The 23,643-nt window shown below is 38.3% G+C and overlaps 2 protein-coding genes and 1 pseudogene across 2 annotated transcripts; 1 reads left to right on the forward strand and 2 right to left on the reverse strand.

Moving 5' to 3' along the window:
* Positions 1-1,266: 1,266 nt before the first annotated feature.
* On the forward strand, positions 1,267-1,896 carry LOC142612355 (uncharacterized). The gene is made up of 2 exons (XM_075784455.1): positions 1,267-1,385; positions 1,440-1,896. The coding sequence occupies exons 1-2, from the start codon at positions 1,267-1,269 to the stop codon at positions 1,894-1,896; spliced, it is 576 nt and encodes a 191-aa protein (XP_075640570.1).
* An 8,762-nt stretch (positions 1,897-10,658) lies between these two features.
* On the reverse strand, positions 10,659-12,546 carry LOC142612861 (uncharacterized). The gene is made up of 6 exons (XM_075785033.1): positions 12,021-12,546; positions 11,822-11,936; positions 11,658-11,739; positions 11,525-11,576; positions 11,303-11,357; positions 10,659-11,209 (listed from the first exon to the last, which is right to left on the reverse strand). The coding sequence occupies exons 1-6, from the start codon at positions 12,423-12,425 to the stop codon at positions 11,043-11,045; spliced, it is 876 nt and encodes a 291-aa protein (XP_075641148.1). The 5' UTR covers positions 12,426-12,546; the 3' UTR covers positions 10,659-11,042.
* Positions 12,547-16,839: 4,293 nt separating this feature from the next.
* On the reverse strand, positions 16,840-20,530 carry LOC142612956 (putative pentatricopeptide repeat-containing protein At3g25970; annotated as a pseudogene).
* Between the last annotated feature and the right edge of the window lie 3,113 nt (positions 20,531-23,643).

Genomic DNA, 23,643 nt, shown 5'->3' on the forward strand with positions numbered 1-23,643 from the left:
TGGGGAACGAGGCTTGGAGCCTATAATGTTAAGTATCTGCCCCGGACAACTATCAAAGGACAGGTTCTTACCGATTTCGTGGCAGAATTTATGGAGGGCGGCATTAAGCAAGAGGATGTCATGCTAACCGTAATGTCTATTGGGCCCGGTAGTTTTCTCCTTTGGGAAGTTTATACTGATGGGGCATCTAATCGAAAGGGGGCAGGGATTGGGATTGTGTTGATCACCCCTGAAAATTTAGTCATGGAAAAGTCATTACGGCTGGGATTTGTAGCTACCAACAATGAGACCGAATATGAAGCTCTTTTGGTAGGTGCTCAAACGGTTAGGCACTTGGGAGGAGAAATGGTCGAGTTCTATTGTGATTCTAGATTAATTGTTGGGCAAGATAATGGAGAATTTGAGGCAAGAGATGAGAGGATGAAGAAATATCTAAACAGAGTCAAAGGGTTGTTAGGCACGTTTAAAAATTTCAAAGTGAGACAAATTCCGAGAGGGTAGAATTCTCATGCTGATTCATTGGCCATGCTAGCCACATCCTTGGGATGGACGGTGATGGTGGAGGATTTGATGAGTTCCAGTCTTGCTGGCGCCCCGGCCTTTGGGATTCACAGCATTCATGTGGGGCCGAGTTGGATGGATCCGATTGTGGCCTTTTTAAGGCATGGTTTGTTACCCGAAGACAAAGTGGAAGCAGAAAAGGTACAGAGAAGTGCTCCCCGGTATTGGCTGTCCAAGGAGCAGAAGTTGTACAAACGTTCTTACTTGAGGCCATATCTGCTCTGCATACATCCTAAAGCTATTGAGCCCATATTGGAAGAGTTGCATGAGGGAATATATGGAAGTCACACTAGGGGAAGATCATTAGCCCACAGGGCCATGACACAAGGGTATTGGTGGCCAAATATGCAAAAAGCTTCCCAAGAGTATGCAAAGAAGTGTGATCAGTGTCAAAGGTTTGCACCAAACATTCATCAACCAGGGGGAGTCTTAAATCCATTATCTAGTCCATGGTCGTTTGCTAAATGGGGCTTGGATATCGTCAGACCTTTTCCTCAGGCAATTGGTAATAGAAGATGGCTCCTCGTCGGCACAGATTACTTTACTAAGTGGGTAAAGGCCGAACCACTAGCTAATATCAGGGACGCAGATGCTAAGAGGTTTATTTGGAAGAACATTGTTACTCGCTTTGGAGTCCCGCATACTCTGATATCCGACAATGGATTTCAGTTTGATAGCAAGGCTTTTCGTAGGTAATGTAAGGACATGGGAATAAAGAATAGGTACTCAACAGCGGCTTACCCTCAGGGAAATGGTCAAGCTGAGGCTACAAACAAGGTTATTTTGACTGGGTTAAAGAAGAGATTAGATGATGCTAAAGGAAGGTGGGTAGAGGAGTTGCCTCATGTATTGTGGTCTTGTCGCACTACCCCCTGAAGATCAACTGGCGAGACACCCTTTTCAATGACATATGGAATGGAGGCGGTAATCCCTTTGGAGTCAGGCTTCCCCACCTTAAGATCTGACCAATATAATGTTAAGGGCAATCAGGGCATGCTATGCGACAGTTTAGATACTATTGAGGAAAGAAGAGAAGTAGCTAGTGTGAAGATGGGCAGTTACCAACAGAAACTCAAGCAAACATATGATAAAGGAGTGAAGTCGAGGCCCTTAGTGCCAGAAGATTTGGTTTTGAGAAAAGTGGTGGGAACAGCAAAGAATCCTGTCTGGGGCAAGCTAGGGCCCAACTGGGAAGGATCATATAGAATCACGTTTGTAGTAGTTGTGGGGGCTTATCGTTTGGAGGATTTAGATGGAAAAACGGTCTATCGCCCCCTGGAACGTAAACAATTTACGACGTTATTATTATTAAATAAAGGGCCTTCTTTTATATAAGTTGTAGGCTTGTTTTATTTTATTAGTCTATGCTTCTTTATTAGCATAATTTACTTTTAAGTATTAAGCTGACCTTAGCCTTGTTCGGTCCTCGGGCCACAAGTCTAAGAGAAATTAACCTGATGACAAAGCATTTTAAGTGTTAAGCTGACCTTAGCCTTGTTTGGCTCCTCGGAACACAAGTCTAAGAAAAATTAACCTGATGACAAAGCGTTTTAAGTGTTAAGCTGAACTTAGTCTTTGTTCGGCTCCTCGGGCCACAAGTCTAAGGAAAATTAACACAGCAAAAAAAGCGACAAAGCGTTTTAAGTGTTAAGCTGACCTTAGCTTTGTTCGGCTCCTCGGGCCACAAGTCTAAGCGAAATTATCCTGACGATGAAATGGCCAAGTGTTAAATTGAACTTAGTCCTTGTTTGGCTCCTCGGGCCACAGGCCTAAGGAAAACTAACACCGCAGAGCGTGCTTCCAAGTGCTAAACTGAATTTAGTCTTTGTTTGGCTCCTCGGCTCACCAGTCTAAGGAAAATTAACGTGAAGGTAAAATCTTCTAAGTGTAAAAGTCAACTTAGTTCATGATCAATTTTTTATATGTGAAATAGCTTCAATCTTTAGGACTTAGGATGTAATGTTTTGATTAGTCCTTGGAATGTAAACAAAAACAAGTAAGCTAATATAAATAAAGTAGAGAGAGCGAAGCAACACTAGTTTGTAAATTTTATAAATATTAAAGTTCAATACAATGTGAAGGGAAACCAATACTAGTTCATTAAGCCCAGTTATAAAATAAAAAAAATAAACAAAAATAAACAAAAGGGAAGGAAAGAAACCAATAACAGCAATTTTTTAGTAGTCGCGAGGCGAGCGTTTCAAGTACTGGCTTGTTGTTTTTTCTCTGGCTCTTTATTTTTCTTTTTCTTTTTTGACTGCCCAACTTCAACCACATCCTCTTCATCCTCCACCTCTAGTACTTCAACGCGGGTTGGAGGGTCTTCGTTTGATCCTTTGCCCTTGGAGTTAGAGGAAGGGTTTGGGTCTGGGGTGGTTGTAGAGGAGGGAGGAATGGAGCTTGAGTCACCAGGAGACTTGGGAGGAGTGGGTGCCAGCTGTAATGCGGTAGGGTAACAAACTTTTTCTGGAGCTCGGAGCTCAGATTCAGCAAATACGCCCGCGACATCCAAAGCATGGCCCCAGACTTCCAGGCAAGATGCGCGGGCAACACCCTTAAGTTGGGTTGTAAGCCTGTCAGCTGCTTTCTTCATAGCAGCATCGTATGCTTGTTGCTCGGCCTCAGTTTTCTCTTGCTCCTTAGTCTCTAGTTGTTTCTGTACTTGCTTTAGCTCTACTACAGTAAGGGCCAGTCGGTTTTGGGCCTGCTTTTAGGCATCTAGGGCATTAGTGGCCTGTGTCTCGTAGCTCTGAAAGGCAGATTCCGCATTTTTGTAAGCCTTCTCTACCTCGGACATTTGGGTGACAGTTTCCTTCAGTTTCTGCTCCGCTTTAGATTAGGCTTTCACAGCGGCCTCCAGGTTGTTCTCAGCTTTTCTGGCTAAGTCCAAAGAATGATCTACCCATTCCTCGGCCATAAAGGAAGCTTGGACGGCCTAGCATGGGTGCCGATAAAAACAAAAAAGAATGAAAATGAGTGGCATAGTTAAGAAAGTGAAGTTGCATTAGGATAATGTCATGATACAGTACCTTCGCTAGGTCTTGTTTTAAAGATAGGAAACCCTCTCTCTTACGGAAATATCTGAGCTCAGCCATATCCTTAGGGAGGCATAGTGCTTTCTCTAAGCATTCTGCCACTAAGCTTGAGCTACCCTTCTTCGGGTCCCTTAAGTTGGCATCGTCGAGCAATGGACTGCCTGAGCTTAAAGTGAAGTTGGGCCTCCAAACTGAGGCTTTTCTGGATTAATCTCTGCTTGTTTCTTTAGAAGTCCCAATGTGTGTGGACTTCTTGGCATGTCCTTTTCCCGTACGGGTATCTTTGGTGGTCGGGTTAGGGTTTTCTCCTTCCTCGATCTCCAAGGTAGACTTACTTCCTTGACCTCTCTTCCTTTTCTTATCCCCAGTCTTGGCGGGAGGAGTGCACGTCATCATGGGGGTTATCGGGCGAGGGGGTACAGCGACGACTGGAGATGAACCTCCAGCATGGGCTTGCAGCAAGGCAAGAAGGTCTGGCTCTTTCTCCTAGAAACCCATGGTATTTGAGTAAGGAGGTGCTGAAGTACTAGGGGCGTCCTCGCGATAAAAGACTTCGAAGTCTTTTTTGATTACTTCGGAGTGAAGGGGCTCGGGGCTTGCTCTTTTTTCTTCGTCCTCGGGAGCAATAAGGGGTTCTTAAGAACAAAGGAGTCAGGTTGCTAAAGGGGGTGGAAGTTGCGCGTCCTGGGTCCCTGCTGGGGGAGGTGTAGGTAATAAAAAGCCGGGTACAGCTACGTCAATACGAGCTAAACGTAAGTCTCTCGCTCTGATTACGTTCTTTGGACTCTGAAAGCGCTTGGTGGAGGGTTTGTAGTCGAGGATGACGTGGGCTGCTCTGAGCTACCATCCCTGTGAAGAAATATTTCTGACCTAAGGATTCTGTTCAGATCTGAAAAGTTCACCGAAGGCTTATTTGGTGCGGTGTGGTATTCGTCTGCCATATAAAAAAAAACAAACAAACACAAAAGCCATTAGAGGAAGTTAATAAGCAGGATGTTATAAGTTTAAAGAGGATCATTGATAATCCCGAGTGTTACTTCGATCATCGGGAACCCTACCTGGTACCCCTTCTTGGGTAGGGCAGTGGAATCCGTCGTACCAATTTCCCGAGACAATGAGGTAATCCTCGTCCATGCCTTTACTTAAGTCAGGCAAGCAGGAGATTAGCCTAACGGCTGGCACCCTACACTTCATATAATATTTGGTTTTTTCTCCTTTTTGGCAGTTATACACCCAATTTACGTCATGCCAGGATAGGTTAGTTCCCATTTTACGGTTAATGGCATCTACACACCCTAAAATCCTAAGGATGTTGGGAGAACATTGGGTAGGAGCTAATCTATAGTTCAAAAGAAAGTCTTGGGTGACTCTACCCATGGGAATTTCCATCCCACCTTCAATAAAGGCGATTATGGGAATTATGACTGACTCGGGAGGCCAGGGTAGGACTAACCATTCACCTTCCTCACAATGTTGAATGTCAACATTGTCAGGAATTTTGTATTGGGCTTTAAACTTTTCCTTGGCTTCGTCAGTTTTTACTAACTTAGTGTATCTACCCATTAATTCTTATACAAAAATAAAAAAGTTGAAATAAGCAATGAAGAAGAATCAAGAAGAAGGCTAACACACCTCTGAATGAAGGCTTAAAATTGCTCCTCGGGAGGTTCTTTTCCTTCAAAACGCCAAAAATGAGCCTCAGTAAGTCTTAAGTTTTGTTTATATAGGAGTGAAAAGGCGCGGTAACTTTCTCGCTCATAAATGAAAAAGAATTCAGAACCGTACAATGTTGATCGAGCCGTAGAACGTGCGAAGACAAAGAGTCGCCTGACACCATAAATGACTGATCGTGGACTCTGAGGCGTCAAGAGCATGTCACAGGCAGCGAAAAGACGTTCGTACGTGTGAAAGCAAAGAGCACGTGGGAAGTTCATCTGAGGAATTAAAACTTGGCTATTAATTTGGAGTCAATAGCCTAAATTTTAAGGGGCTATTGTGAGGACCCGAGGACCCGAAGACTTAAGATGAAGGCCCCGAAGATCCGAGGATTAATTGTGAAGCGTAGGGAGTAAAGGGGGATAAAAGTCAAGAGCTCGAGGATGAAGTGGGATGACCCGAAAGGGTACAGAAGGTAAATCGATGATGTATTGGAGATATTGAAAATATCTGGGTTGAGGATAGGTAACTGTGAACGCTGCATGGAATGTTCTGCACCAAGCTTTCTGGCCGCATTGAATAAGGAGTACTAGCTTTATCCGTTGCATTAATGTGGAGGTGACCTGAATAGTACAAGGCACAGAACAAGAGCTTTTCTCCATTACCGACTACAAGTGAATGGACAAGTGTCAGTAAATGAGGTTGATTAGGTGAGGGATGAATGGTTGAGATAACAAGGGCAAGGAGTATAAATAAGAGAAGTGGAAACAAAGATGGGGGGGGGGGGGGCTATTTTTCGAGTGAGAAAATGTCTTAGGAATTGTTATGTAAAGCTTGGTGGTTTGAATATATAATCAGAACGCCATTAACTTTGTTGTTTGTTCATTCTCTACAAATTTATTGTTTTGGGCCTTGAATATTGAGCTTCCTTTACACTGTTGGGCTTGTGCTTGATTTTTTATCCTTACAATATATATATATATATATATATATATATATTAAGTGTTATGTGCATATGAAAACAAAGAGATTAGCTTCTTCTTCTTCTTCTTTTTTATATAAAAGTTATGTTCAAATGAAAAGTTTGTATTTTTAAAAATATCTTAAATTTAAAAATCATTACAATTGTTAAAGAATAGATACAAAGAAATAGGTATTTCTCAATTTAAGGAATAGTTGTTATTAAGGAATAATATATTATTTTCCGTAACGAAGACACAACCAAACAAAAGTGATGCTTAACAGAGTCGGCGATTCACTGCCATGATCGTATGGGTCAAGATCTTCCATGATGGCTTCTCTCATGCGGCAAACACATCTACTTTGTTCTTCTTCTTTTTTTCTTTTTTAACCGCTTAAAATCTTAACCAGCCAAAAAAAGTTGCATACAAAATAAACAACAGATCTCATGAAACACGCAAAAGTAAGAATTTCAGCATATTTCCACGAAAAAAGAGTCGAACAAAAATCTGGAATAGTCAATAATTCACAATTGGGTCTCACTGCAGTTAGGTGCACCTAACTTGTGCTGTGCTGCGTGGAGCATGAGATAGTACAGAAGCCATTTTAACTCTCTAATTTATGGTAATGTTTGTGGGGGGAATATATTGAAGTCCTAATAATAGTATGTCAATGCTTCACCTAGCAAGAGATGACGTGCGAGGAAGTTTCAAAGTGGAGTGACTTTAAAAACAACCCTTTGCAAATATCAACTTATTAGAGTAATTAGACTCATTGATAGTAAGAGTGTAAGACAAGCAAAAATAAGGCTTTAATTAGAGCAAGGAAGTTATGAAAAATTGACATCTAGGGAAACTAAGAGTTCATTTGTTACCGTTGTTTAAACAACAGTTTTCAGTGTTTAAACAACATTACACGTATTTTTACACACTTTTTCACTCACACGTATTTTCAAAAAATACAAACAACCTTACTAGAACAACATTACCAAACAGACCCTAAATAGTTAACCTCCATGCGATCAGCACTATGGATAGCAACAAAGCACTACAGTCATGGGGTCGGATTATGAGTATTCTGTTTTCATCTTGTCTTCTTTTTTAGGGCCAGGACAACCAATATGAGGCAAGAGTGAAAATAGGTTTTGATATAGGTATTTTATCGTCTCTAAATAGGTTGTTATAAAAACAATAAGGTGATGGTAAAAAAAGATACAAGTATTTTAGAAGATGTAGAATAATGTGTATTTTTAATGAAAGTATAATATGTATAAAACAATTAAGTTATATAATTAGAATATTCTTCCAAAAAAATAAAATTTTAAATCGTCTATGTATATACAAAAATAAAATTATAAATATAAATATTTTAATATAGTTATTAAATAAAAATATATACAAACTTGTGACGGTTAGGTACTAGGTAATATCCATTTTCAAGGTATGGGGAAAAAATCACATGGGATAAAATGGGACACGAAAAATAAAGCATTTTACCATTTCTATTCATCGAGTCTGCTAGCAAATAACCCACTATCATCCAAAGTTCAAACATGAAACAACCTATCACGAGAACTTAATTCACACTTATGGTGCTTGACTCCTTATTATATATGATGCTCTAGAAATTGATTCAAACTGCTAAAGTTTTATTTTTAATTTATTAAGGTTTGAGATTGAATGTCAATTTGATTAAGGTTAAGAAATTTTTCCATCAAAAAAAAAAAAAAGGTTAAGAAATTTAAGGTAAGTAGAGAAAGACCACAGCGGGAGGTAAGGGCTGGAGTTCAAGTCTAGAACTTCACACACATATACATTTAGATTAGGTTAGAGTAGAAATTCTGTCTTATATATATATATATATAAATATATAAATAAAAAAGAAGGTAAGTAGAGAAAGATTCCCAATCACATGGTGATACTCATGAGTAATCTAATTTGTAGTTCGAATTTAGAATTTGATGTGAGTATAAAGTATAAACTAAATATAGAGTCTCTTATGGTATGGTATGTTTGGATAAAAGAGATGGAAGGAGAGGAGAAGAAATCAGTAGGGAAGAAGTTGGCTAGAATGTATTAAAAAAAATTAATCCATTTTAGACATCTTCCATTCTCTTTTCATTTACTCTTTTCTCATCACCCTCTATTAAAATATAAGGTTAAATTTCAAATTTTATTTCATGTTTGAAATTTACAGTTTTCTTTTAATATATATATATATATATATATATATATATATATATATATATATATAAAGAGTCTAATAATTTGGTTCCGAATTTGAAATGGAATAGCAATTCTTTATTTTATTTTACCTTTTGGTTAATCAATCACATTCAACATTTCGCATTGCAACTGATCCTTCGATGAAGACGAATCACCTACGATTTTATTTTAATTACTGTTTGAATTTGACTTTATAACCATTAGGGAAGGAAATTTTGAACTTGGATTCACCTTATAAAAGACACTAAACATTATCACAAAGTTACAAAACTCTTTTATAGACCACTAAATTTATAAGTTATACAGTAAAAGGTAAATTTACTCACCTTTCAATAGATTTGATCAATTTAACTCTGGTGAAATGGTTTTTTTCTTTTTTTCTTTTTCATAGCATGTTCACCACGCATTCTCCTAGCTAAGAAAAACTGAAAAAGAAGAGGGGCTTTGGAAATCGTGGCTATTGTTTCCGGGATTGGGTTCTTACGACTGGGCTTTGGTTTAATGGTAGTCCGATTACTGTTCCGGGCTTGGGTGTATAACTGTATGTGTTAGCCCAGCCCATTATCCGGTCTACAGTTGAATCACTTTTTTTTTTAAATAAATAATTAGAAATACTTACATACTTACCTAAATAGTAAATATACTTGCCCTGGAACTCGAACTTGCAAACTCGCCCATATGGAGCAATGGTAGTTGAATCACAATCTCAACATACTCATATTCATACTCATCTCATAAGAGTGATGGAGATAAAAGTCATGCATATTAGATTGAATGTGAGATAATTTTCAATCCATCTGAACTTCTTTAGACTGAGAAATTCCCAACTGATGGTTTTAAATTTAGTCTAACTCAACTCAATCCAATCCGTAACCATCATATTAGATTGGATTTGATTGAATTATCGGATTGAGACCATTTTTATCAACAATAATAATAATATTAGGGTTTTTTTTTTTTTTTTGGAATAAAAAGAGGTCTCTAATGTGGGCTCATCGACCTCACGCCACGAAACGACAATGAGAAATACTATGTATACTACACGGGTTTTATTGAAGCTATTGTTCGAACCGCTATTTATAGGTGCCGGGACAAAAATTCCTAACAACAAGTTATCCTCCATAAAATAATATTAGGATTTTATTTATTCAGTATATTATTCAACAAATGATTACCGTACAATTTAGCTTATATTTCAATTCAATTGTATAAAAAATAAGCTTCAAAATACCAAAATAAATCAAACTAGCATATTTAGACAAGGGTCATTCTAAAAAAAGTTAAAAATACATGGAACTTGAAAAGTCCGGAACCTTCTTGGCTCTCCAAATATCAGAGGGAACCTGCCAACGTTGTCTGTCTCTTTCGCTAGTTGCAGAGGAAGCGAACCATTACAGGTACTGTTACACTCGCTCTGTTCTCATTCAATTTCCTCTCTACTCGTAATTCTCTCTCGGACTTTTTACCCTCTCAAGTTTTTCTTTAACCTGGTTTCGCGTTTCCAGTATATATGTTCTCTGCTTGTAATTCTATGTTTGTGAATGCAACGTTTTGGATTGAAGCATATGTAAACTCTTAGAAATTCCTCAATTCGAAGTGGGTTTATCAACAAGAAAGTCAGATTCATTTTTTGGCAATTTACTTTTAGAAAAGATTGCCTTTAAAGGTTACATGTCCATGACTTTTCCTTTTCTAATTCTTTTGAAGTTAAAATCTTTGAACTCTGCAGTGTAAGCATGTTGTTGATGTTTGTTATGTTGAATATTTTTGTTTTATTGTTCATTCTTACATTTGAAGTTGCTTAGAATTACATTTGGAATCCAATTTACTGTCCTAGATTAATAATTAAAAGGTTTGAAGGTTTGGGGTTCAACCCATTAATGTAGATTGCCTAGTTATTTGTTGTATGTATTGGAAACTTATATGCATCTAGTGATATTGCTATATAAGCATTGAAACCATGATTATATTTCACTTTATTTGATTTTGATTAAATCATATACTTCCAAGATATGGCTATGTGTCCATACTCTTCCATTAATATGCCTTGCCCAAATTATGATCTCGATGTATCTTTGCACGTTTCCACTTTGCACGTTTCCACTTTGCAGGGGTGTTAGGTTCTTAGAATCCAAGTATTGTTTGCCAAAGACTCAAAGAGGAACCCAATACTAGAGCCTACATGCGTGGAACAGCTGTGTTATTGCCTGCAAAATACAAATTTAAACAAATCTACCCCTTTGACAAGATCATGGGGTAATTACCTAACAATCTTTTGATACCCTTTAAGTTGTAAACGTATATTAACATTCTTTATCTTACAATGATGTATTATTAATATCAGGTACCGTGGCCACTTCAACTCCAAAGAAACAAGGGAATAATAATTCTGGGGAAGAAGGACCAGTTACAAAGGAAAAGAATGATCCTATTGTTGCCTTCAGCAGGCCTCCACCTCTCCCACCTGTTCTTGGACCGTTGGTCGCTCTCTCATTGTTAGAAACATGGTCGAGTCGTGACAGCAATGATGACTGACAGGTTATGTGAAGCCATTCCTCTACTGCTAGAGTTGATATATAACTAGAACTTTAATGTACGGTGCCCATTATTTAAATATTTGGTGCAAAATCTTAAATGCAAAGAGAAAAATTTTAGCTGGGAGACTCCATAGCTTTATGTAGCTGTTCAGCAGTGGGTTGATATAAGTGTCCACAAGCTTGTCGTAAATCTTTATTATCCAATGTAGGATGACATGGGGACTACTTAGGAACCCTGCAGCAGACATATACCAGTACTGTTTCATAATGAAGATGTGATGCTTATGATAAACTGAAGTTTTGAAATTTCAGATGAAGTTTCACTTACATTCAGTAGCCTTCGGGAACTCATCAAATAGAGATGTCACTGCCTTCAACAAGGTCTGAATTTAATGATCAAAACACATATGATAACAAAATCCAAGGTCAGAAAATAGAAATAGTCATGAATGTCCGTAAGGTGCATTCTATTGATAGAAAAGCATTGTATTGTCAAGCTCAAATAACTGGGATATTTTCCCCTGAGAGGAAATATGGTTTGCAGAATTACCAGAACTAAGCTTCCTGGTTTGATTGGTGATTCAATCATAACTTGTGCTTTCCTACAAAGAAACACCAATTAGTGAGAAAATGTTTGATTCCGTGCAAATAAAAGGCTTAAAGGACTAGTTGTTTTGCTATACTTGATAATTGTTCTGTCTCCTTCATTTGAGCACTCAAAGAAGCTGGCGCCTCTGGTGAAGGGTATCTGTGATTTTTTCCATTCTACGATATCATAAAAGATCCTTATCAGTCATCAATCATCTTAGAGGCACACAACTGAATAAAATAAGATAAATAGGAATACCCAAGTGCCATTTTACTCCAGCGGTATAATCATCTCCTACACAAATATGTCCAAAGCTGAACTTCACATTCTCACCCATGGATTCTGTAAGTTCTTCCAAAAATTGCATAACTTCCTGCAATAGTTCATTTTAAGCCCTGTTATAGAAACAAAAATAATTGTCCAATGCTGGTTAAGAAGAATGATAAGAAGACGAGACCTTTTTTCCCTCAAATGGACGGAGAAAGGAGCACTCATCAAAATAACAATCTTCTGATATGATTTCACGTAGGTCATCCAAGCCCTTGCTATTGATGCTTGTGTAAAATTTACTGATTGTCTCTGATGGAGAACTTGATCCGGAATGGGAATTGCTATTTGATAACCAATAATTTGAATTGCTATGTGATGACATTACTATAACGGGTACACGTTCATGGAACAATGTACTTTCAGCCTTCCTTTTAACAGAAAGGCCATGCTTCTGTATTCTCCTACTATTGTTATTAAAATAACAAGTTTCTTTGTAGGGCAAGGTGCCATGGGCAAGCCTTGTTACCGCTTTGGAGCATGTACGCGGCCATGGTGCCTGGCCCGAGAAATTGATAGCAGCAGCCATGGCCATTATAAGACTGGCCAAGCAATTTTTGGTATTGAAAAGTATAATTTAAGAATGGAGGATTAATTCATAGTCATATTGAAAGAAAAAATTAGGAAGGGGAGATTAAATATTGATACATGGTGCCAATGTGACAGAAAGGGGCAAAGAATAAAGAGACATGTCTTCTGCCTCAGTTTAACCGAGGAATCTCAATTTGGAAAAATTTTCATTTGTTGTGCTTTGCCATGGTTTGTTTGCTTGCTATGAAATCTAAGAATTTGCTCTTGGTGATTCCCTTTGTAGGAGGACATCTCACGTAAGAATTGCAAATATGGGAAGATAGAAATGGCTACACTAACATAAAACTTGTGCCTTAGTAGTAGCACCCATCCACATGTTAAATCTTTTAGCATGTTATATGTGAATGCTCTAAGAAAATTAAAAAATTAGACGAAAGTTTTACCAAATGACCCATACGAATTAATCAAACACTAGACGAAAGTTTTACCAGACGACTCATATGAATTAATCAAGAGCTGATATTTTTTATTGTTTATTTTAATTTCAAAGGAGAAATAAGCCCACCCAATAAGGATCACCTCCAAAGTTTGTAGGTTTCCCAGAATATGATAGAAAGAGAGAAGGCATATATTTAATACATGAAATTCTTACTCCTGAAAAAAGAATTTTTGTGTCAAATTCGAATCCACCGAATTGGGGGCAGCCTGAGACCCATCAATGATTAAACAAAGAAGCCTTTGTCTAACTAGAGTTGATCTAGGTCTTGCTTTCGGGGGCAATGGCCATTTTCTCTTTAGATTCACAGAATCAAAATGCCATTGCTGCGGCCATGCTCACTTTAATCTGAATGGTATTCCTTTTTATAGACGCTAAATCCATTGATCAATAGGAGCATCATTGCATCAGCAGTTGCATTAACTCTTGTTCATGACTCTATCTTCCTTGAATCTGAGGTGTTTTATGCATATATTTACTGAATTGTTAAATAAAAGAATGGAAGGAGTAAACAAGGCATACTGAGTAAAAGTTTTAAATCTACTTCAAAAAATTTCAGGTAGTCTAAGCACTTATTCTTAAAATCATATCCTAACTTTACCTTTTAAAATGTCTAAATTATTACCAATTTAATGATAAAAATTTACAAACTTGTATAATAATGAATGTGATTAATGTTATTTCAATAAGTTTTTTATTTTTTATTTAAATGAGTGTGATTAATGTCATTTCAATAAATAAAAGTTCTTAATTTACTCCAAAACTTTTAATATGTCATGATTTTATCTTTTAATATGTTAAATTTATTACCAATTTTATTATGAAAAAACTCACAAATTAACATAATAACGAATGTGATTGATGTCATTTCAATATCATTTCACCAACCTTGTATGGTTAAAATATATATATATATATATATATATATATATATAATTTTACTATAAAATTGACAATTTATATTGTTAATAAATTACACACACACACACACACACACACACATATATATATATATATATATATCTTATGAACTTGTTTTCAAAGTTATATAGTCCAATCTCAAGTACATATTATAAACATTTCTACATATAAACATATAATATCATATATACATTAATTTAATCTTTTACTCTTGAACCTGTTCACGAGCACCTCAACTTGTTGAATAATTGAGTCTAAACTTAAGCTTGAAGTTGTTTTATTTGTTAAATGAACAAACATAAACAAAATTTTTCTCAAATTGACCCGAGATGTTCATAAATAGTTTGATTATTTTATAATACTAGACCAAAGCTCTTGCACTTGATTTCTTGTAAAATATTTATAAAGTTATAACAAAACAATATACTAATAAGCCAACCGCTTTGATTTGGAAGTCTCAGCCCACAACAAATTTGTCAGCACCAATTTGATGGAGAGTATAAAATAAGGTATAGGATCACTAGCTAGCCTAGTGTGGGGGTGTTGGGAGGCACGCCTGACAGAGTGACTAAATTATATATATAAAACTTCATTTCAATAGGCTAGAAGAGCTTTAAGGCTTGGGAATCATATGGTAATAATGTTTGTTTATATGTACGGCACAAAAGTTTAGGTGCGGCCTGTTTTTGACTCTTGACCAAAACACTTCCATCTGCCTTTCTTTATTGGATTTTGTTTCATTGGATGAATTATGAGATGAGGAATGAGAGTGGAAGTTTTATACTGAGAATATGGGGTTGGTTTCTGGGTTCCCAAATTTTCTAAGATGAAGATCATGGATCACTATTGGTGAATACATAGAGGAGCATGGCCCATATGAAAAACATAATGTTATAGGGATGGCTGCCCATGCAATCATAAACATGAATTGAGATTGTTAAATCTCTATGTTGAGGCCTAGAAGTTAAAGAATCTTATTGTTTATGAATTACTATGCATATAATCCTGCAGCACATGGAGAGAGTGGGCAGAAGGGTCAGCATGCAGAACAAAGATGTTCCCTGTTTCTGTTCTACTAGTAATAGTGGTCTTCAGGGTGAAATAAACAAAAACAGAGAAACTGTTTAAGGCAAAGGCAGACACAAAACCAGGTTGGTCGTTGATCAATTTTATATCATTAGTGTCACAAAACACGGGGGTAGTTTTCCTTTCCATGACTTACGAGTTCTTCAGAAATTTTCAAGACTACATGGATCATAATGTGGACAAGATACAGCAAAAATCATCTTAAGTTGTTAACTGTGGTATGCTATGCCATTTTCATTTCATGTTCAAATTAACAATTAATGGAAATACAAAAAAAATATATACAAGATTAAAGGGAAGAAACACTTAGTGGTCATTGCAATGGTCAGCATTATCATCATCGTCATGGCCTGTATATCATCAAAAAATAATAAGTCTAAAAGCACAAAAAATTTCGTTCTTTCTTTTTTTTCACAATTCCTAAGGTGACGTGATTGGTATAAAAGTGATGTCAACAGTGGCCCATGTGAAAATAATGTTATTCTTGTCACGCAGTTGTGAAAAAAAATAACTGTAAAAAATTGACCCAAACATTACTGGAAAACAAATTAGATGACCATGTGATTCAGCATGAAATATACGTATAATTGAGCATGATGGCTAGACCTGCAGGTAGTAATACTAAGACAGACATTTGACATTACCAAGAAGATCTCCCTGAAAATCAGGAGTCATTTAAAAACACACACACACACACACATATATATATAATTATAATTATGAGCTTTGCTCCCTGAAACCCACCCAAATTGCATTAAACAAACAAATTCTATCTGTCAAAATGACCAAAGAAGCAAATCACTAAATCCTTACCATATGGAATTCTTATCCTCCCGTACTCCTCACCTACTATAGAAATCCAGAAACCAGCACCAAGGTTTACAAGAAAGCTGCTAGATATGTCCTGAACCCACACGTGTTCATGATCAGACAGGCTCAAATCAAAACCATCATACACAATAAACTATGGATCATATTTTAAGTCAATCAGTCATCAAATCATCCTATGAATTCAATTTGTCTCGAGCTGAGCAGAAAGGAATCTTGTACAGCCAGACAATCTTGCTGGCATGCCCCCCAACCTCCACCAGTCTGAAAGGCCGTTTCTAGCTTACACTCACCAAGGTCAATCACCCCCAGACACTGGTATTATGGAAGGCAGATATTATGCTCTATATAAACTCACAACAATTGCTATTTGATCATATAGCCACATTTATCAAACAAGAACAGCTTGAAGGAATAGGGTGAAATTGCCTTGCATTACAATATGAGTAACAAAATCAGTGATGTTCCTGCTACTATAATCACCAAAAGTCTGAGGGGCAGAAGGCCTCTACCAAAAAGGGGGCAGATAAAGTCAAGAATAGCAGCAAATGCTTTCCACTTGATAGTCTCTGTGTTCTATAGAGCCTCTTCAGATTACCAACACTCCAGCAGGAAAATTTATATGAGGAATAATTGAAAGTATTGATCCATGTTAGACACTGTATGATCAATGATTATTATCCCATGAATGTAGTTACTTATTTTCTTCTACTACTTCCTTTTTCCCTTTTTCTTTTGCAGATGGAGTGTTTCCATTCTGATAGATTTTACATTTACCAAAAAGTAGAAGGTTACAAAATTCATGGTAATATTAGCATTGATATATAGATGCATAATTTCATGACTGGCAAAGATTATGTAAGCAACTCTAAAGTATTTATCAGTCAAAAAGGGGACAATTAAAAGCACAACAACATGATTAAAGCCAAGCAAAAACCAAAATGCATAGGCCTGAAACAACAAGAAATCAAGTTTATAGGAAACCCTGTGTAGAAACACCATTTGACATGTAGTGTCCTCAAGAAATTAGGTGTCAGTTCCCTTGATATCACATCCAGCTTACTCAAGTCAAGATATTACATCCTACTTCTTGCAAATTTGAACTGATTTTAAATAGATGAATGCCACCAGTCACTAAAATAACAACCAATTCCAATGCCCATAAACATTCATTACTAAGTCATTTGAAAATGTATAAGTTACATGTTGTAGAAAGATGTCACGAGCCAAGCTTGTTCTCACTGGGACAAGAGGCTGCTATGTGTGAAGCAGCCTCCATGATCCATCTTTTACGTCATAAAATATGAGACTGTAAACATGAAACAAAACTAATATCCTAAGCAGATGCAATCCTAAATCTAATTATTATATATCTTCTGCCATATCCTCATCCATCATGAATTCCTCATTCACCCACTGGTCACTTTCTACCTCAAGAACCATAAACAATTTCAAAAGATGATGAATCTAATAGAGTTATATGATAAACTACTACATATCCCAAAAGCGTAATCTGATAGGAGATTCTCAAATTTTAATCAATCATTATTCTAACACTATATACTGGCATACCTTCACCTGGACTCCCAACTCATCAGTCAAGCATTTTTCCTTTTTTAATCAAAATTTCATCTATCCTTGGCAAAATATCAGAAGCAGAATGCCACAGCTGAAAATAGATCAGATGAAGTCAAGGACAGAAGCAGACACTCTCCATGGGGGACAGTGTAGCAGCAAACGTCTACAACTTTGTTATGACCACATTCCGATGTAAAATCTCACCTTGAGCAGCCAAAAAAGCACCAATAATGCTGATTTGCATGTAAAATCTCACTTTTTTTCTTTCTTTCTAATGTTGTAGATTTCAGTAAAAATAAGGCCACACTTGTTAACAGTATCTGTGATGGAAAGTAGAATTCAATCATTGCTTTCAGTTGTGACTACAAATACTGCCACTGTAGATTAACAACAGAGCTTTTAGCAAGCAATGAACACCTGTGCAGTCATAATTTTGGCTAATGGCAATTTATGGGGAATTCTCTCTCAGAGTCGTGTTAGTTAACTTGGAACAAACAGCTGCAAAGCCATAGTTTATGGCCTTTTCAGACTTGCGTCTCTGACCACTAGTAAAATAAATTTCCTGAAGTCATCTGTAATACATATGTTGAATGGAATTTATATGCCAAACTGATTTTAGACGACATGTAATGACACTTGATGAGTCCTGGAAACACAAACACCCTGCAGAGTTAATTGCCGCAAAAAATTAGAAAAAAATTCTCTGCTTCTTAGTTCATATTTTCATCAGGAAAGCATCGTTTTGATCCAATTTTGGTGACACTGGCATCTGATCATACAAGTATACAACTTTATTAGCTCCATATATATTTCTTTACTCTCAGGATGTGACATGTCACCAGCAAAAAAGTAATGTATGGATCCTCCAACTTGAATCCAACTAGAACCAGGTTCTTTGTGAACTACTTTTTCCTTCATTTGCTTCCTCAATTTGCCAACATCACTCCACATACCAGCAGAAGCATAGAGATTTGACAGAAGAAGATAAGCAGATTCATTTTCAGGTTGCAGCTCAAGAAGTTTTCTGGCAGCAACATTCCCCAGAATGACATTTCCATGGATGTTGCATGCTGATAGAAGAATCTGCCATATATGAGCATCAGGGTGAATAGGCATTTGTTCAATTGTCCTCTTTGCATCTTCTAGGAGTCCAACTCGACCAAGCAGGTCAACCATACAGGCATAGTGTTCTAAATGTGGGATAACTCCATGAAGTTCAAACATAGAGTTTAGGTAATCATTTGCTTCTCTCACTAGCCCTGCATGACAGCATGAAGTGAGAACTCCAAGAAAAGTTATCTCATCTGGTTCTATTCCAGATTGACACATTTTCTCAAAAACCTCAGAAACTTCATGAAAACAACCATGTTGAGCATATCCCATTATCATGGCATTCCAAGCAGCCAAATTGTCTTTAGATGTATTCCTAAAAGCCTTCTGTGCATCACCAATGCTTCCACACTTACAGTACATGTCAATAATAGTGCTTTCCACAAATATATCCTGATCAAATCCAAATTTAAGACACAGTGAGTGAACTGCTGTTCCTTGTACCAAATCTGTCATTGCACCACAAGCTTTGAGGACAATACTAAAGATTGTACTGTCCACTTCAAGGTACGAGCTTCTTGAGGTGTAGAACAAATTTAAAGCATCAGCATGACAACCAGCATAAACAAAAGCAGTAGCCATTGCATTGCAATGTACCACATTGATCTTATCAATCTCAGAGAATATCTCTTTTGCTTCATCTATCCCATGGCATTTCCCATATGTTTTTATCAAGCAAGACACCATAGAATCATTGAACATAAAGCCACATTTAATCATATGCAAATGAATTTGCATTGCCTGTATTACAGAATTCGAGTTAGAAACAACTTCAAGAATGCTAGCCAGAGTATATTCATTTGGCTGTAGTGAAAGATCACGCATTTGAGAAAACACTTCAAGAGCCAGACTACTAAATCCATTCTCAGAATACCCAGCAATCAGAGAATTCCAAGAAACAGAATCTCGATGAAGCATATCATCAAAAACACGTCTAGCATCATCCATTTGAGCACACTTTCCGTACATGGATATCAATGCATTACTAACACAAATCACTTGCAAAAACCCCACCTTTTGACAAAGTGCTTGGACTTGCCTACTGGAAGTTAACAGCCTTGGGCCTGCAATGGCAGACAAAACATTGATCATTGTATACTCATTCATCTCCAAACTCCCAGAATGCAAAACTTTAAACAACTCCAAAGCTTCCAAACCATCAAAAGCAGCTCCAATCCTTTCAGTCCAAGACACAACATCTGGTTCAGCAATTTCATCAAACATCTTAACTGCAGCCATCTTATTCCCACACTTACAGTACATGTTCATAATAGCATTATTCAAATGTATAGAACTGCCACGTAACAAACCCATCTTAACACCAATCCCATGAACCTGTTCCCCCTCTCTCACATCAAACAGTGCACCAAGCACCCCAGTCAAGCTAAACTCATTCAGCTCCAAACTCAAACCTCTCATTTCCACAAAAACCACCTTACCCTTCTCAAACTCCCCATTCCACACATACCCACAAACCATAGCAGTCCAAACCACATTGTCCAATACCAAACACTCCCCAAAACACTTCTCAGCCTTTTCAACATCCCCAGCTCTCGCATAGTTCTCTATAAACCCACTCACCAAATAAGCTCCTGAGCCAAACCCCATTCTCAAACAAACTCCATGGGCAGCCTCGTTTTCCTGCAAACTTTCACACGCTTTAACCAAAGAGCTCAACGTAAACACATCAGGTTCCAGACCCAGATGTCTTAGAGTGTTAAAGAGCTCGAAAACGGGTCTGGGTTGGCGAAACCTGGCGAACCCAGAAATGAGAGCGTTGAACGAGACTGTATCAGGGTTATGGGTTTCGAAGAGGTACTTGGAAGCGCGTGAGAAATGACCGAGTTTAGAGAAGTGGGAAATGAGAGTGGTGGAGAGGTAAGGGTGTAAGGAGTGACCGGACTTGATGAAGAGAGCGTAGGTTTGGTCAGTGAGCTTGGGGTTTGGAAGAGAAGCTTCGAGGGCTTGTGGGTAGAGACCGTTGTTAAGTAGGGTTTTGAGGGATTGGCTTTGGCTTTGGCTTTGGCTAATCCTCTTCATGCATGTGATGTTGTGATGTGAGGCTTCTTTGAAATTGAGAGGTGTGTTATTCAGCGTGTGTGTGTTGTGGACGGAATCTGTGTTGCGTCACAGTCTCACCGACTCACAATTGTGAAATTAACCGTGGCTCACGTAACAGATCATTAACAAATTATTGGATATATTTTAACAATTTATTTTTATGACAAAACATAAAAAATAACATACAAATTTAAAAATAAGTGATAGGCCCAATAAATATTATTGTCTAGACGAGTCCATCAAGTGTCACCGTCCATCCCTTCCCAACATGGATAATTGTAGAAGCACCATAAAGAGGAGCATTCAATGCCTCGGATGGTTACCAATCGGCCAAGAAGACCATTGGAGATCCATCAAAGCCTACATTGAATGAGCCCAGAGGCGTTACAAATGAAGCAATTATACCACCATGAATAGGGTACAACGGCTAGAAAGAAAGAGGATGTATATAAGACACATTTCAGAACTAAACAAGGTACATACATACACACTCATTAAAACACTTTATTCACTCTAGTTCTTATAAGCCCTCTCTATCGTTTCTAGTTGTTGACTTTACCATCGGAGGCTCTGTGGCCGGTACCACACCGGTGACTACTCAGAAAGGATTCCATTCTTACTCTTGCAAGTATATAGAGATGAAGTCCATGCTGACCTATCTGGACAAACCTACTTGACTGGCGATTTTACCATCATCAGTTTAGCATCGTCTGAGGGAATGACAATTTTGTACTTAGGTTTGAGAGCGTAGTTCCATTCAACTCTAGAGTCCAAATGGAGTCTAGCAAGCCACAAGATTCTGCAGCATTAGTCTTGCAAATCCAAACACTCACAGCCAGCGTGGAGGAGCTTACGAGATAGAACCAGGAGATGAGATTGCAGCTTCAGCAAAAAGATAATCATTCTAGGACCAACCGGAATGACGATGGAGACAGCTAAAGAAGGAACGACCACCGACGACCAATTGCTCCTAAGGGAGCAAACTCAAACCTCCTCAAGGAAATGAGAAAGGAAATGGACGAGCTAAGAAGTGCAATAAGGGAAAAAACAGATTGGAGCTTAGACAAGATGGTCAGGAGGACGAACTTACAACAGCGGTCCTAGAATGCCCAATGCCTTCAAAGTTTCGCCTCTCACAGCTCGAGCCGTTTGATGATTTGAAAGACTCTGTGGACCACCTCAACACTTTCAAGACAACCCTAGGTCTTCAACAGCCCCCTGATGAGATACTGTGTCGTTCCTTGGTGAACCACTCTCAAAAGAGCAGCATGGGAGTGGTTCACCAAGCTACCAACGTCGTCCATCGACAACTTCGAGCAACTGGGCAATTCCTTTTTACGCCATTTCGTCAATGGACAACGCCCGAAAAGGCCGACAAACCACCTACTCACCATCAAGCAAGGAGAGAAGAAGACCTTGAGGTCATATGTGAAGTGTTTCACTAGAGAAACCTTAAAGGTAGATGAAGCAGATGACAAAGTGTAAATAACGACCTTTGAAGCTGAATTAAAGTCCAAAGAGTTCGTGGTTGCACTCGCGAAGAGCCCTCCTCAGACAATGGCAGAAATGCTCTTGGAAGCGCAGAAGTATATGAACATCGAAGCTGCCTTGGCAGCAATAAGGGACGAAGAGAAACCTAGGGAGAAGACTGAAGGGGACGAAAAAGAGAAAGGGAAGATCGTCAGGGCACTAACGAGAACAAGCGAAAGGACAATAAAATCCCTCAAACGGTAAAATTTACCCTTTTAGTATGCCCATTGACAAAATTTTGACGCAAATTAAGGATGAGCATTACCTCAAATGGCCAAGACCGTTGCACTCATCACCTAGTGTGCGTGACAAGAAGAAGTACTGCCGTTTCCACAAGGATTCACGGCCATTACACAGAAGATTGCAGAAACCTGAAGGAGCAGATAGAATAGCTCATCCGGAAAGGGAAGCTGCAGAAGTTTGTGAAGAAGGGGAACTCTAGCAAATCCAGAAGTGATAACAAGGATAAGCACGGAGTTGTTTCGAGGGATGAGGACAACACGTTCAACGATCCATAGAACGCGATAGGAGAAATAAAGACGATCACAGGAGAACCATCCACAAATGGGTCTTTTAGATCCCTCAAGAAGTCACAACAGAAGCAAGTAAACAGGATCTACAGGATACCACCTTTGAAGCAAAGAAGGACGGACAGGGACATCCTATTTTCAAAAGAAGATGTCAGAGGTGTGAAGCAGCCGCATGATGACCCCCTGGTCATAACGCTCATGATAGAGGGGTTTAACACCAGGAGGATTCTTATAGACAACGATAGTTTTGCGGGCATTATCTACCTCTCTGCTTTCCAATAGCTAAAGGTAAATCCCGAAAGATTGTAGCCTTTTTAGTCCCCCCTCGTCAACTTCAATGGAGATAGGGTGTATCCCAAAGGCATAGTGACACTGACAGTCACGGTGGGATCTTACCCCCGACAGCTGACTCATCAGCTCGAATTCCTGGAGGTAGACTATCCTTTCTTGTACAACGTGATAATTGGCAGGCCTACATTCAACCGCTAGAAGGCAGCCACGTCCACCTATTGCCTGAAGGTAAAGTTCCCAAAGGAGAATGTCGTAGGTGAAGTCAAGAGAGATCAAGTGCTAGCTAGGGAATGCTACCAAGCGGTATTAGCTACAAAAGAGAACCTTACGTGGATGATCGAGGGGAAAGAAGAAGAAAAGGTGGAAGCCCTAGAAACCGTGAAGTTAGTAGACGGGAAACCAGCGAAGACTGCAAGGATAGGGACTACTTTGAGTGAAGAGATGAAGAAGAAACTAGTCCAATTCCTTAAGGGTAACTTGGACGTTTTTGCATGAAGTCACGAGGATATGCTAGGCATAGCAACCAAGGTGATCCAACACCAACTGAATGAAGATCCCGAGAAAAAGCCCGTCCAGCATAGGCAACGAGTCTTTGCTCCTGAACGGAACAAGACAATCAGGGATAAGGTAAACAAATTGTTGGCAGCAGACTTCATTCACGAGGTCTATTATCCAAACTGGCTAGCCAACGTCGCCTTGGTAAAGAAGGCGAATGGGAAGTGGAGGATGTGTATAGACTTCACAAACCTGAACAAAGCTTGCCCAAAAGACAATTTCCCTCTGCCAAGAAT

Source organism: Castanea sativa, chromosome 10, assembly GCF_040712315.1.
Source record: "Castanea sativa cultivar Marrone di Chiusa Pesio chromosome 10, ASM4071231v1".
Classification (NCBI taxonomy): domain Eukaryota; kingdom Viridiplantae; phylum Streptophyta; class Magnoliopsida; order Fagales; family Fagaceae; genus Castanea; species Castanea sativa.

Bases quoted from the DNA above. Each gene is read 5' to 3' on its own strand.
- LOC142612355 (XM_075784455.1), top strand. From the start codon at position 1,267: ATGGGAATAAAGAATAGGTACTCAACAGCGGCTTACCCTCAGGGAAAT. The intron at 1,386-1,439 runs GTGGGTAGAGGA...TACCCCCTGAAG, and splicing joins TTAGATGATGCTAAAGGAAG to ATCAACTGGCGAGACACCCT.
- LOC142612861 (XM_075785033.1), bottom strand. From the start codon at position 12,425: ATGGCCATGGCTGCTGCTATCAATTTCTCGGGCCAGGCACCATGGCCG. The intron at 11,937-12,020 runs GTCTCGTCTTCT...GAACTATTGCAG, and splicing joins GTCCATTTGAGGGAAAAAAG to GAAGTTATGCAATTTTTGGA. The intron at 11,740-11,821 runs GTATTCCTATTT...ATGATATCGTAG, and splicing joins TGGAGTAAAATGGCACTTGG to AATGGAAAAAATCACAGATA.